Here is a 15,736-nt window from a genome sequence, read left to right on the forward strand (position 1 = left end):
CACATAAATATATGAAAGTGGAAAGGCCCGCCAAGCGTGATTCAATGACTGGGCTTATATTATGAGAGAATATGGTGTAATGTGCCATGCTATCTTTTCCCTTAGTAGCTGATAGTCCAGATGGCAACACTGGCAGTTGTTTCACAACATGACATCTCTGAGGTGTTCCATGGAGTTTAGATCAGAGCTTGCCAGCAGACATAACAATATGTCTTTGCTTTAATGATAAAGACAGGTGGTATTGAATGGTAAGGAGAATATCCTCAGAAAATATATTCTCCATCATATCTGTCTTCATTCACATCCATATTAAATTTCCCCAAAAGCAAAAAGAAAGCTCCTTTCAACATTGTGAGGGAAAGATTGCGTATACTGAACAATTCTTCCAATTCAATAATGTTTGCATTGTTTTCCAAAATTACTTCTTCTCAATTTCTATTTCCTTGGCATGTTTAGAATAGAATAATGTATTAAGAACTGCGTATGCAAAAAGCATTTTCTAATAATAATGTAAATTCTACAGCTGGTATCTGATGTACGTGTTGTGTTAAGACATCATTTTCAAGTACCTTTGCTGGCCTCAGGTCCTCCCTTAGTTACCTTAATATCCCCCTCGAGAACTCTGACTGTATTAACTCTGCCCTAAGGCTGGAAGGCCCTCGGTCTAATGCAATTATAGAGACAAACACTGCACATATTGTTCAAGGTGAAAAAACATAACAAGTGCATTGTGATTTTAAGTTCAGTTAGCTCTTGCCCTCTGTACAATGTACTGGGAGTTTATAACACTTTATTCATATCTGTTTTGTATTGTTTTTAAGTGGTTACATAAAATAATAAGTGATAGACAAACTAGTTACATTCAGCAGATGGTAGACACTAAATCAGATTAGCAGACAATGACAATCAATACTTTGAGACCTGGACAGATCATATACTTGCACCAAAAAATATATATATATCTCTATTATGAAAAAAAAATCTTGGGAGGGAGACTAGGGACACGAGACGTGATCTTCTCGGAAGACAATTTGACGTCTCGCGAGAGACACTTTAACGACAAGCGAGACAAGGCAGTGAAACAACATTTAAAACAAGTTCACGGACATCTAACTTAGCAATTGTTGGAATGCAGACACACTTCATGTGCTCCCAGCTCTTAAAACAACGACAAGCGACAAGCAGAACACAAAGCTTGGCAGCAGCAGCAAGCCAACAGATGATCCAACCACTTCTCCTTAACGTGTGTTAAGCCCCCCCTTCACAACAATAGTGGCAGAGACACAAAGTGGCAAAAGGACATCTGCTGTATAGGCTTTTAAATGATCCATGTGCAGTGCAACAAGCAGAACACGCAGCTCTCCAGCAGCAGTAGCAAGAAGCCAGCAGATTATCTGACCACTTCTCTTTAGCGTGTGTTCAGCGCCGCATCCCCCACCCCCTTCACAACACGAGCGGCAGAGACGCGAAGTGGCAAAAGCACAGCTGCTGTACAGGCTTTTAAATGATCAATGCACAGCGCAACAAGCAGAACACGCAGCTCGCCAGCAGCAGAAAGACAGCAGATGATCCAACGGCATCTCCTAAACGTGCGTTCAGCCACTATGGCGTTATTTCAGTGCCACTATTCTGAGCGCACGTAAAAAAAGATTGCAAGTGCAAGTGTTGCATTTTGAAGAGAAATTTATTTTGAGCGTACAAAAGCTGAATTTGAGTGAACAAAATTCATTGCTGCGTGCAAAAAATGTATTTCAGTGTTTGCGCTTATCCATATACACACACACAATAGCACCCCCTCTCGCTCAGTTTTTTCATTTGCGCTTGCTCGCAATGTGTTGCTTGCGCTCACAACATTCTCTGCTGCGAGCGCTCAACTCTCTGTACACCGTTATAAGTGTGACACAAAACCAACCAATCACAGACTTGGTTTCAAAAATTCTGATTGGCTCTTACGGTCTCCAATCAGCTCGCTAGCTGGCATGGTTGTATAATGCAACTACATTATACTACACCAACGATAGTCTTAACAAATAATATATTTTAAAATAAAATTATTAAAGATATTACCCGCAAATTGGGGTTTAATTGAGTTTAGCTGGATTTAGCTACATTTCGGACTGTTTCCGGAATGCGGCAGCTAGCGAGCTGATTGGAGACCGTAAGAGCAAATCAGAATTTTTGAAACCAAGTCTGTGATTGGTTGGTTTTGTGGCACACTTATAACGGTGTACAGAGAGTTGAGCGCTTGCAGCAGAGAATGTTGTGAGCTTAGCAACACATTGCGAGCAAGCGCAAATGAAAAAACTGAGCGAGAGGGGGTGCTATTGTGTGTGTGTATATGGATAAGTGCAAACACTGAAATACATTTTTTGCACGCAGCAATGAATTTTGTTCACTCAAATTCAGCTTTTGTACGCTCAAAATAAATTTCTCCTCAAAATGCAACACTTGCACTTGCAATATTTTTTTACGTGCGCTCAGAATAGTGGCACTGAAATAACGCCATAAGCCACCCCCTCTTCACAACGCAAGCAGCGTTATATGTCCTGCGAGAAAGAAATTTAACCACACCCGGGGCTGGAAATAAAGGACAAGTATTGTTTTTACAAAAGTTTTAAAGTAAAAGTGAAAATAATGCAAATGTAACAATTCTCATGAAAATAACAATCTCTTTAAATTGTATATCCGGTAAACCAAACCTGGGGGTGGGCAAGCGAAGCGAGCAGGGGGCAAAGCCCCCTAGTACTTTTAAGAAATAAAAGGTTAGAACTTTTATAGATCAGTACCTGTTATTGCTCATTTAAAGATTTCTTGGAGCTGGGAACCTTTTCTTCTTCACTCCTTACATACTCCATGCATTGCTCCAAAACATTTTCAAAGACACCCACCAGCAAGCTTTTTGATGTTGTCTTCTAGGTTGTGGCACCTTCCTCATATGTAACTTTCCTTCCCCATTAAATTTTTTGAGTTTACCAACCATTGAGTTTATCATTGTCCCTCTTAGTGTCTTATCACATACATTAACCATAGCATCAGAGAGTGACAACTAGCCATAAGGGAAACAAGCAAATTATGATTCCTATACACTCATATTTGAGTTACTGACACTAAAATTCGTTTTACAGGCAATTTTGCAATTGCGAGACAAGGAACTCACTAAAAAGAGTTTTTTTTTTGTGGTTTTAGAGGTTTTTTTGAGGTGGAAAACATGGAATATATTTTGTACATGTCACGAGTAGCTCAGCAAACCTTTGGCCATCTTAAACAATTGTTCACCTAAGCTACCATTCTTCACCACCCTGATCTTTCACTTTAGTTTTTGGTCAAACTAGATGCTTCAAGTATTGTGGTAAGGAATATCCTACCACAAGAATTTCCTTATACATACCAAAATAATCCCCACATTTTCTTTCAAAGAAATTAGCCCTTATTACACTTGGGTGGTATCGTTGTTGGGTTAACTCTCTTCTGACAATCCTAATACTTCTGTGTTTAAATTTTAAACTAAACATCCTTACCTGAGTTTCAACCAATGAGACATTGAGAAGAAAATGGATCCAAGTAATCAAAATAGATACAGGACCAAATGTTTTATGTGCCATGGCAGCATTTTTGTTTGTAGGTGGCACTTTATATCTGATGAGTACATACATTTAACATGCTGCCTTAAGACTGATGCTATAGCTTTTTTACTGGAGCACCTTTGGTGTCATAGTGACACATGAATTGCCTTTTAAAGAGCAAATGCTTGTCTTGGAGTTAACACGTGGGAGTTACACTCATAGGAAACCGCACAGCTGGTACCTTCTCAATGGAAAAGGACCTGCTCCGAGTCGATATGTGCAACTCAACATAATGGCAACGTGAGTAATTTTTTTTTTCTGACTAACAATATGAAACATATAGTAAGTTTAAACGCTTTTTGTCTATGCATTTTATGGCAGGGACATAACAATTTATACAAAAATCATGAAAAAACTTTTGAAAACAATGTGATGATAAATGGTCACTAGGTAAACATAGATAAAAGATATGCATTTTATAAGAGTATGCAACATTTACCTTATTTATTGTGTATTATAATACACCAACATCTGTTGTAACAGAACAAGCTAATGTTATAAAAAAAAAGTTGAAAATGTTAGTTTACTGATATAATTGAACAAATGTACCTTGTTTATTGTAAAATAATTTACTTCAAAAACGTTTTATACTCTTTGTTCAATTCTGAAATGTTTGTTATGTAATGCTTTTCAACAATACATATTAATAATGTCACATGATCTGCATATTTCCATCTACCTAATATCAGCCGTTTACGTCCATCTCTTTCAGCTACCAGCACTGCTATTCTTATTCATGCCCTGGTTACATGTCATATTGATTTTTGTAATTCTGTACTTTCTGGTATTCCTCACAAACTCCTTTACAAACTCCAATTTGTTGAGATTGCTGCAGCTCATATCATTACCAGAACCCATTCCATTGAACACATTACTCCTTCATTATTCCTTCAACAGCTTCACTGGCTGCCTAATAAATATCACATTGATTTTAAGATTCTGCTTATTAATTACAAGACCCTTCATAATCTGGCACCGCCTTATCTTTCTGATCTTCTTCACATCTCCATTTGTCCTCGTATCCTTATATCTTCTTCCTCTATCAATCTTATTATACCTCCTGCTCGCTTGACTACCACGGGGTTCAGAGCTTTCAGTCAAGTAGCCCCTTGCCTGTGAAACTTTCTCCCACAAGACATTCGCAATATCGACACTCTTCTGACCTTTAAATTTCAACTTAAAACACTTATCTTTTTATTTTTATTCTGTCTGATAATTTTAGCTGATAAATTTAAATGTAATTTTATTATTGTATTTATTCTGGTTTTATTGTACTGTAATACTTTACAAGTTGTTATTAATGTGCTCTGTAAGTTGTCCTTGTATGCCTTGAAAGGCTCCTATAAATAAAATAAATTATTATTATTACTTCCTGCGCTGCAAAATATCCATTGTTGGAACAGGAAGTAGAGAAGTGGAATAAAGATGTTCATTGTTAGCAAATTACAGTAGATGGAGGCAGATTTACTTCTTATTGTGTCACTTCCAAATTTAGCAAAAATATGAATTGGTCTAATTAACTTGTACTGAACAAAACTCTGATGTAGGTGACAGCGAACTACTTGCTATTAAACTAGCTACAGAATAATGGCAAAATTATGATTTTTTTACTCACCTTTAAAGATGTATTTATCCTAAATGGCTAAATGATTGAATTCTAAACAAGCCTGTTGTTGTTTTTCTTAGTAGATTTAATTTTGCAATCTTAAATAGACATGGAGATAAAAATGGTAGGCATATGCGTCATCTTGCATCAAGCCCTGATACCTCCAGAAAATATTTTGCCTCCAGAGCATATTTTTGGTTATGCCAATGGAAAGCAAACTTTCCACAGTCTGCTAATGTATCTGCATTCACTGATAAACTTTATGCCACCCTGCAGTTTAGAATAGAAGAATCAACATGGGGTGACCAGTCCAGAATGTATGGACACCCTAGGATAAAAACAAACCACAGAACTTATCCAAAGATATTTTTCATGTAAAACCTGTCAGAAATATCTAATTCTGTGAAGTTTGTATTTAGGCTAAACCTACACAGGATTTGCCAGTTTAATACAACTCTTTACTGTTTCATCGACACCCAGGGAATCCATTAGTACAGATTTTATCACAGATCTCTGAGCATCTCATCATTTTGGTGATTGCGAGTCACTTTAAAAAATGTGCTCACTTTACCAACTTAAAAAGGGTTTCTTTGGCTAAGGAATTAGCAAACCTTTTACCTCTAACATTTTTCAATTTTAAGAATTTCCATCCTTATTTATTTCTGGAAGAGTTCTTCAATTTGTATTTTGCTTTTACAGCAAGATTAGCTGCTTGTTAAACCATAATTTCTGCTATTATCTGTGGCTGAACAGACAGAAAAAAAAAAGTTAACAGGTACTTAGAGAAATGTCCTTGTTGCACTATAAATATTTCACAAAATGGCTGAGTGACATTATTATCATTGGGGTAGTTTGCTTGAAATGTCCTGTATCAATCGACTATTAAAAGTCATCCTTTGAATGACTTCATGTGTTTAAAGCATATTTATTCAATCTATATTCTGATGTTTGGTTGCCAAAGACAATTTGAAGTTTCAGCTTAATGTGACTTTTACTTCATTGTAGCACAACACACTTCATGAGGGTAGGGGGCCACATATTATATATCTTTAGGGAGCACTGAGTGTAATGCCAGTTATAAAGCCATACTTGAAATGAATAAGATGGCCTAATTTTATCCTACACTGTTGTTTCACTTGAATTGCTTTTTTGATTATTACAAACAAAAGCACAACATGATCATCTAAAAAAGTGTATTTCTGCTTAAAATATCTCAGGTCTGTTGTCTAAAGGTAATCTGCAGGGGTATCGTACTCGTATTACTGACTGACTCTTCAGAGAGTTAGCTCAATTATTTTTTCTGTCTTGGTCTTGACTCAGTTTTGCTATCATGCAGTCTTGGTCTTCACTTGCTCTTGACCCTTCATTAAACTAGGTCTTGACTAGTTATGTTCTTGGACTTGGCAAAGGAGTCTTGACTATAGCACCGTATGAAGTAAAAAATGAAAATTGATTGCCTAGCGTGGTGCTTTCTCAAGTACTGACTACTTACTTGCATCTAGTGCTGCCAGGATACGCCATCAGCCCCCTTTAACCCTGAGTTAGATTAATTGGTTTTGAAATTGTAATTATGTATGTCAGTTACCAATAAATGAAAGACTGATTAAGAAGAACTGTGTCATTTTTTTCTTTAGTAATCACCTTATGTTGCATCTTCAAATGTCGAATTCCAAGGACAAAAAAAGAAATTGAAGCCCGATATGCCCAAAGACAAGCAGCTAAAAAATATGCCAGAAAGCTGGACACAGTGCCTCCACTTGATGAACTGACTGAGATACCTGGAGGTAAGGTCTCCTTTTTTAATTGATTTAAAATATTCTGGAAAAATCAAAGTCAGATTTTACTCATCCTTTGCATAAAACACTTGTCAGGGCAATGATTCACTTTGTACTATAGTAGAAAAAGGAAAAATTAAATAAAAGAACAGAAAGAAAGCTCATAGTGTCTGAAACTGAAATCTCCATTTACAAGATATTGATTAGGAAGCAAACCTTCTGTGCGGTATTAGCACTGGTGTTTTGGGGTTGAACCACAAACACTCGTCTGACTCTATAAAAATGGTCAAAACACAAATATCAATAATAAAAACAGTGTAAGACTTATTCTGAAATATCTCAAAGTGTTGTGTGAAGTGACTGCCTAGTATTTATGCTACTCGCAAGACTGCCAGCCTTACAACATTCGATATGTGGTTAATTAACTTTTTATGTTTGTTTTTTGTCTTTATGTGTACACATTTCTATCCCTATTTCTTACTGTTTTCACTGTTATTTCTGTAATAAGTCAGAAACACATTAGTATCCAACTAATGGCATTTTTACTTTGTCCTGATTTTTTTTTATTTTAAATGTATGTTGTTTACTGTTCTCTGTGGTTTTTAATGGTTATTGCCATTTTGGTTATAGACTCAGTGTGATGCTGTGTGGCATGCAGCACTTTTGTACCAGCGCAGTTGACTATAAAAATGTCCATACTTTGACCACTTGAACTAAAGGTGCTATTAGAGAACAATGCTCAAAAAACACTAAGAAAAACAACAATTACAGAAAGAAAATCAAGTTTTCACCTCTGGTTTGTTTCAGTCCTATCAACGTGGCAAAAGATATACAGTAATCCCTCCTCGATTGCGGGGGTTGCGTTCCAGGACCCCCGCGATAGGTGAAAATCCGCAAAGTAGAAACCATATGTTTGTATGGTTATTTTTATATATTTTAAGCTCTTAGAAACTCTCCCACACTGTTTATAAATATTCTCCGCACAGTTATACAGTAAACCCTCGTTTATAGCGGTTGATCCGCTCCAGACAGATAAATGAATTTCCATGAATTAGGATTCTTTATTTATAAATCTAATATTTTTGCAGTTAGAGCATTGAAAACCTGTTTACGACCTTCTAAATACGTTTTTTAACACTATTAGAGCCCTCTAGACATGAACTAAAACCCTTTAGTCAAAAGTTTAAACTGTGCTCCATGACAAGATAGAGATGACAGTTCTTTCTCACAATTAAAAGAATGCAAACATATCTTCCTCTTCAAGGTGCACGTCAGGAGTGTAGAATGTCAGAGAGAGAGTAAAGTAAACAATCAAAATTCAATAGGGCTGTTCCGCTTTTAAGTATGCAAGCACCGCGATAAAACGGCCGCAATGAAGGGATCAATGTGAAGGTAGCCTTTCAGCATTTGTCCGTATCTTCTAAGCAAACAGCTCCTCTGCTCACACTCCCTCCGTCAGGAGCAGATAATGGGGCCAATCATACGCCTCCCTGATGGTATTGCATGATGGATAAGTATGTGCCTGTATTTCTCAGAGAGAGTGAGGGTGACAGAGAAAAGCAAACAATGAAAAATCAATATGGGCTGTTAGAGCTTTTAAGTGTGCGAAGCAGCACGTAGGAAGCATATCGTATATCATTGAGGAGTTTTATTTAATACGTAATACGTGCTCTGATTGGGTAGCTTCTCAGCCATACACCAATAGCATCCCTTGTATGAAATCAACTGGGCAAACAAACTGAGGAAGCATGTAACATAAATTGAAAGACCCATTGTCCGAAATCCATGAACCAGCGAAAAATCCGTGATATATATTTAGATATGCTTACATTTAAAATCCGCGATGGAGTGAAGCCGCGAAAGTCGAAGCGCGATATAGCGAGGGATCACTGTATACAGTCATGTCTGCGGGTCATGAACACCCCTGTTCACGAACAAATTGGTTCACAGCCAAAAATTTTGTAAAAAAATTGCTGTGGTTAATGAACAAATTTTAGTTGATCAGCAAAATCCCTGCTAGCCGAGCATCCTGTTCACTCTCTCCCAGTCTTTGGTCGCCGTCAGTCGTGCAGACAGTATTGTGCATACTAGTTCTTACTGTACATTAATGAAAAACAGATGACTAGTGACAGCATTAGTGAGGCAATGATCTGCGAGAAAGCAAGACAATTGAACAGTGATTTGAAGGATAAAACCCAGTACAAGAGTTGAACTTAAAGATTTTAAAGTAAGTAGGGGGTGGTTTGAAAATTTCAGACATAGAATTGGCATTCATAGTGTGGTGAGGCATGGTGAGGCTGTGAGCTCAGACAAGGCAGCTGCAAAAGAGTTTGTTAAAACATTCGGCAAGTTTGTGGATGAAGATGGGTATCTTCCAAGTCAAGTGTTTAATTGTGACGAGATGGGCTTGTTTTAGAAGAAGAGGACATACATCACGCAGAAGGAGAAGGCATTGCTGGGCCACAGACCAATGAAGGACAGGTTCACCCTTTTGTTGTGCGTGAATGCAAGGGGGGGACTTCAGAGTGAAGCCGATGCTCATCTATCACTCTGAAAACCCATGCATTTATTTATTTTCGTATTAGTAAGGCTTTTTTATACTGTAATGTTTTTTATTCAGATTTTTTACTAAAAAAATAAAACAAAAAATAGGGTCAGGTGGGCTTGGGAACCAATTAATTACATTTCAATACATTCTTATGGGAACAATTGCTTTGGACTACGAACAAATTGGTTCATGAACAGACTTCAGGAATGGATTGTGTTCATGAACCGCAGGCACCACTGTATATATAAAACACCTGCGGTGTACTGACATGATGTTTCTGACTATTTTGTATGCTATTAGAGACCAATGATCAAACAACACTAAGAAAAACAACAGTAAAGAAGGAAAATCGAGTTTTCACTTCTGGTTTGTTTCAATCCTATTAACGTAAAGATATATATATAAAATGATTTTAGTGTACAAACTTGATGTTTCCGACTATTTTTATGCCTTCTCTAAAATGGTCCTTTGCAATGTCAGCTATATATTTTTGTTTACTGGGACATCCAATTTATGTTATTGAACATGTTAAAGGAATGCTCCATCCATTTTTTATATGTGCTTCCTACCCTTTGTTTTTTGTGACATTAAAAAGAAAAAAAATATCTATTTAAAATCAGTACATATCATAAACAGGAAATACAAATCACATGCTATTGCGTCCTGAAGATCCACCTGTCCTCCTCATTCATTGATCAAGATTCATATGTCTGTTTATGATGTGTACTGATTTTTCTGGAAGCATTTATTTGACAATATTTAGCAAAAATAATTAGAGTTTAACTCTGATTTACACCTGGTACGAATTGGAGTTCAGCCACATAATTTGGAATGCCAACTGGAGGAAGTTGAAGCCAGATTTCTGCTTCCCTGATAAAATCTGTTGTCTTTACAGGGTTGGTGTGCCACTAAACAGTCTAGCAGAATGGGCAATGCCCACTTTGTCCTACAATGGGCACAGGGAGGGTATGCAACTTCAGAGAGACAATGGTGAGCACAGGAAAGGAATCAGAATAAGGACTCTAGTGCTGAGAGGCAGCTGCACTGATCACTGTGCCTCATGCTGCCCTTGTATCTAAAATAGCCAGTAGTGAGTAGTAGCTATAGCTGTAGACTTTAAATCTCAAGTTTGCCAGTTCATTTACTGCCTCTGCTTTACAGTAAATAAAAAATAAAGAAAACTATTCCTCTATCCATCCATTTTCTTAACTCACTTATCTAGGGCAGTGTCCTAAATTACACACAGGAAGTGCTCAAGAATAAAAAATGCCCATAAACATTGTATATCTAGGACTAGCTGTGCTATCCGTCTAAGCCGGGTTGAAATCTAATAAGTTTATTTCTGTCTGCTCCGGCAGTTATTCTCTGTTGGACATATTCAGCTTTAACATTTGCAGAGCAGCATATTTTGTAATTCATGTGGTAATAAAATGCATTGAAATTTCCATTCCAACAGATGGCACATCACAAGCATTAGCACTGGTTTTATGAATCCCATATAAAATGACATAGCAACCAGACAGACCCGATACACAGACACACACAGATACTTGTGCTTTAATTGAGATAGATATTTTAAGTCACCTGTGATAAAAGTGTCTGATAAATTCCTTATAATAATAATGATACATTTAAATAATAATAAAAGTGTTATACTTTAGCAACCTAGAATGGATGCATCACTTTCACTTAAACTAAAACACATAATGCATTAAGAAAAATGTAAATTTGTAATAAATGTTAATGTGCAGGAAAAATAATGCAAGAATTGTGGCATTATTTTTATTTGTCCGTATATTAATTTCTCTCTCTCTTTTTGTGTTGTTAACTGCTATAGTAGCATAAACCCTATTAAAGGTTGCCTACAAATTACGAGTGTTTAAAATGCATATTTATATCTAGCATTCTGAACAAATCATGCAGTTTTCAGGTAATGCTTGATTTCACCGCAGTGACTGTGGACATTTTTAATGTGCAATTAGTGAAGCAGTATTTTAAAATTTAAATTTAGAATTAGATGAGAAGAAGCTTAGATGATCATTTGAATATTACAGTCTTTTATAGCTAGATTATAAAATATATATTTAAACACTGTGTTACACTACATTTGTTCTTCTTTTATACTAGCTTCAAACTTAAATCTGCCATGAAATAAATTCAGAAAGCAGGAATTGTGTATTATGTAAATGCATTAAAGTCATCAGTCTAGAGAGAACCATATTTACAGGAGTATTTTAAGATGTTACTCTTGTTTATGTAAAATAAAGTATCTTGGTTATGATGTAACTTCTTCTCAGTCCACAGTGGCTCACAGATACCCAAACCTCAAACTCAGCTACAGCAGTCTTGTGCCGCTGTTCTTCACCTTTCCTCATTTCTTCAACGTATTGATGTATGCCTCTTTTTTCTCTCCCTCTCCTCCCCTCTTAGTTTCTGTTTCTCTCTTTTGTTCTCTGTCGGCAGGTTCCTCCGAGGCTGCACCCTTAACAACTGTCTCTGGTCAGGTCCAGTCGAGAAGTGTCAACCCTCTTCCAGTTGTTAAGGAGGAGGATGAGTTGGCACTTCATGGAAACTAGCAATGAAGAAGCTCTCCTTCTGTTTCCTCTTTCCTGTTGCTATTTCTCTCTAAGACTCCAGTTTTTATTTAGTTGTGTGTTATATAATAAGTGTGTTGACTGGATGCCAAAATCAAATTCATCTATGATTCACGAAATTCATTCATATGATGCAACAAATATTTTATATTATTAGTCACTTATTGAAATAATAAAAACTTGTATAATGTTATGGTAGTATAATTTCAATTGTATTAGATATGATTAATACAAGGGACGTTCAAAATGTTTCCACACTTTCGTATTTTCGTTGGAAATGGTTGAGGTGGGAGGAGGAGTATTTGGGCATTAAAAATTTGGTATGATGCCGGGAAAAGTGCATCGCAAAGGAAGGGGGGGACTATGTAGAAAAGTGATGTAATTTGTTTTTGAAATTCTTGATAAGTAGAGTTAAACAAAGTGGAAATGTTTTGAACGTCCCTCATATTTATCAGATGTTGGACCATTGGATATAATTTCATAATATTGTTTGATTCTCTAGATAGAATTTCCTACCATAGGCTGGTCACATTTCAGCGTGGTAAATCTTCTCTTATCCACTACCAGGCAGTTCTGCTTACCTTCCCTATGTAGAATTTTATATGCATATGGTGGAAAGTCATAATAGCACATATTTTTTACAAATTAGGCAAAAGTGGCGTATCTTAGGGGTCAGCACTGAACTGGCTGCTTTTTATTATTTATATAAGTTACCTAGATAAGAATAATACTAACCAGCTAATTCATTTTACACAATAAACTAGCAGGATTGGCAAATATCCTAGAATTAGCAAACATATTACAGGTAGACCTGAACAGGAGATTAATGTGAATAAGTCAAAGGTTTTACACATGGAAAATAAAAATATTAGATATAATTATGAAATTGCAAGTGGGGGAGCTGGAACTTGAAAGTACAACTTACAAAGACTTACAGTGGATTCAGAAAGTATTCAGACCCCTTCACTTTTTCACGTTTTGTTATGTTGCAGCCTTTTTTTAAAATCATTTAAATCTATTTTTTTCCTGCAAAAATGGGGCATTAGAAATTGCTTGAAGATTCTTAAAACTGAAATATCACATTGGCACAATTATTGTAGTACTAGGGTGTTGTACCATGTTAGCCATTATGAATGAAGTGAGAAGCAAAATGACACCTTTGAGTTGCCTTGAAAGCTTGCATATTGTAATCTTTTTAGTTAGTCAATAAAAGGTGTCATTTTGCTTGACTTGGCACAAGTATTCTAACTCTTTGCTGTAACACTTGAAATTTGTCTCATCCCATTCTGTTGTTCAACATTGAGATGTTTTTGGTCAAATCAATTGACTGGATATGATCAGGAAAAGCACACATCTGTCTATAGGATGTCCTACATTTAACAATATGTATTAGAGCAAAAACCAACCCATGAGGTCAAAGGAATTGCCTGCAGTATTTAGAGGTGAGAAAAAAATAATAATAAGAAGAAGAATGCATTTTATTTATATAGCGTGTTTCCCATATCTATAGTAATTAAGTTTTCCAAGAGCACCATTGCCTTCATTATTCTTAAATGGAGTATTCTAGGGTATGGTAAGGCAGATGACCAAGAACCCAGTGGTCACTCTGGCAGAGCACCATTCAACCTATGTGGAGATGGGTAAAACATCCAGAAAGACAGCCATAACTGTACATTTTACTGATCTGGGCTTTATGACAGAATGTCCAGACAGAAGTCTCACCTCAGATGAATGGAATCTTGTTTGGAGTTTACAGAAAGGCATCTAAAGGATTCAGACTGTGAGAAGCAAATTTCTAATGGAAGCAATATTAGTGACACTCCTTGTGGAAACCAGGCACCACTCATCGCCTATGCAATACAATTCCAGTAGTGAAGCATGGGGGTCATAGCATCATAATTATAGGACTTTTTTCAGTAGCTGAATAAAGTAAAGTTTCTATCCATCCATCCATTTTCTAACCCACTGAATCTGAATACAGGGTCACGGGGGTCTGCTGGAGCCAATCCCAGCCAACACAGGGCACAAGGCAGGAACCAATCCTGGGCAGGGTGCCAACCCACCGCAGGGCACAAACAAACACCAAGCACACACTAGGGCCAATTTAGAATCACCAATCCACCTAACCTGCATGTCTTTGGATTGTGGGAGGAAACCCACGCAGACAACATGCAAACTCCACGCAGGGAGGACCCGGGAAGCGAACCCGGGTCTCCTAACTGCGAGGCAGCAGCGCTACCACTGCGCCACCGTGCCGCCCAAGTAAAGTTATAGATATCTTTAATGAAAGCCTACTCCAGAGTGCAGTGGACCTCAGACTGGGCCAAAGGTTTGCCATCCAACAGGACAGGACCCTAAGCACAACGAAAATATTACACAGGAATGGCTTAGTGACAACAGTGTCCTTGAGTTCCCAGCCAGAACCTGAACTTGAACCCAATTAAAAATCTCTGGAGAGACCTGAAAATAGCTGACCATCTCCATCCAAATTAACAGAACTTGAGAGGATCTGCAGAGAAGCTTCTTGTGTCAAATCCAAGAAGACTCCAGGGAAGTACTGAATAAAAGTTCTGAATTCTCTTACATCAGTGAGATTTTTTTATTTTTAATTAAATTTGCAAAAATTTCTAAAATCCTTTTTTCACTTTCTTATTCTGGAATATTGAGTATTCCTTGACGAGCAAATAAATGAATTTATTTTAAATGATTTAACATAAGGCTGCAACATGTGATGAAAGTGAAGGAGTGTAAATTCTAAATCTACTGTAAAAGTCATAACAGTCATTGCCAACAATCAAAGAGTGCACAGAAATAATAAAGAAGTCTAATGGAATGTTAGATAAATTATCAAACTGTGCTGAGTACAAATCAGTGTTATTTTAAAATACATGTAACGCACTTCTGAGGTTGCAGTATTGTGTGCAGTTTTACTTTCCACATTGCAAAAAAGACATATCAGCACCTGAGGAAGTCTACGAGAGAGAAGATGTTAGGCTGGTTACAGGATTGCAGGTTATGAACTGAAGGAAAGAATAAAGGAGGTAAATATTTTCAGTTTAATCACATGGATATAAAGAGGAAATGAGATGTCAGCTGTTATTTTAAAGAAAATTCTATGGCTCAAATAACAGGGCACAAACGGAAGTTAAAAGTAAATTTCACACTAATGCTTGAATGTATTTGTATACACAGAGAACAGCAGATAGACGGAATTCATTATCAGTGTAGCAGGCTAGTATTTTGGGGACCTTCAAAACTAATCTTAATGGTTTTTAAATGTGTAATGTCAATAAACATTCGGAAGCTAACCTGGCATGAATGGCCTGTTTTCTCTTCAAATCATTTCCTATGTTTCAATAAGTGGTTCTCATTTCACTTGAACTAATAAAATACATTTATTTAGGCACAAAAAGTCTGCATTTTGTAGACTAATAAAACATGGCAATCTGTTTCAAGCCTTATTTAAAGTTCACTAGGATAAGAAATCCGACCTGGCAGTACTGGAATACAGGAATGGATAACACACATCAAACAGTCATTTTTTGGCTAGGTTTGGAACAATAAATGTTGAAAGAAATGAGAAAATTAAT

The 15,736-nt window shown here is 36.7% G+C and overlaps 1 protein-coding gene across 1 annotated transcript in view; it reads left to right on the forward strand.

Annotated features, from left to right (window-relative positions):
• tmie (transmembrane inner ear) overlaps positions 1-13,283 on the forward strand; it is a 59,571-nt gene extending 46,288 nt beyond the window's left edge. Inside the window, exons 3-4 of the mRNA XM_039753665.1 lie at positions 6,864-7,013; positions 12,016-13,283. Of these exons, the coding sequence (XP_039609599.1) occupies positions 6,864-7,013; positions 12,016-12,128 (263 nt within the window). The 3' untranslated portion in view covers positions 12,129-13,283. The remainder of the gene's footprint in view (positions 1-6,863; positions 7,014-12,015) is intronic.
• Positions 13,284-15,736: the final 2,453 nt, after the last annotated feature.

This window comes from Polypterus senegalus, chromosome 5 (genome assembly GCF_016835505.1).
Source record: "Polypterus senegalus isolate Bchr_013 chromosome 5, ASM1683550v1, whole genome shotgun sequence".
NCBI lineage: Eukaryota > Metazoa > Chordata > Cladistia > Polypteriformes > Polypteridae > Polypterus > Polypterus senegalus.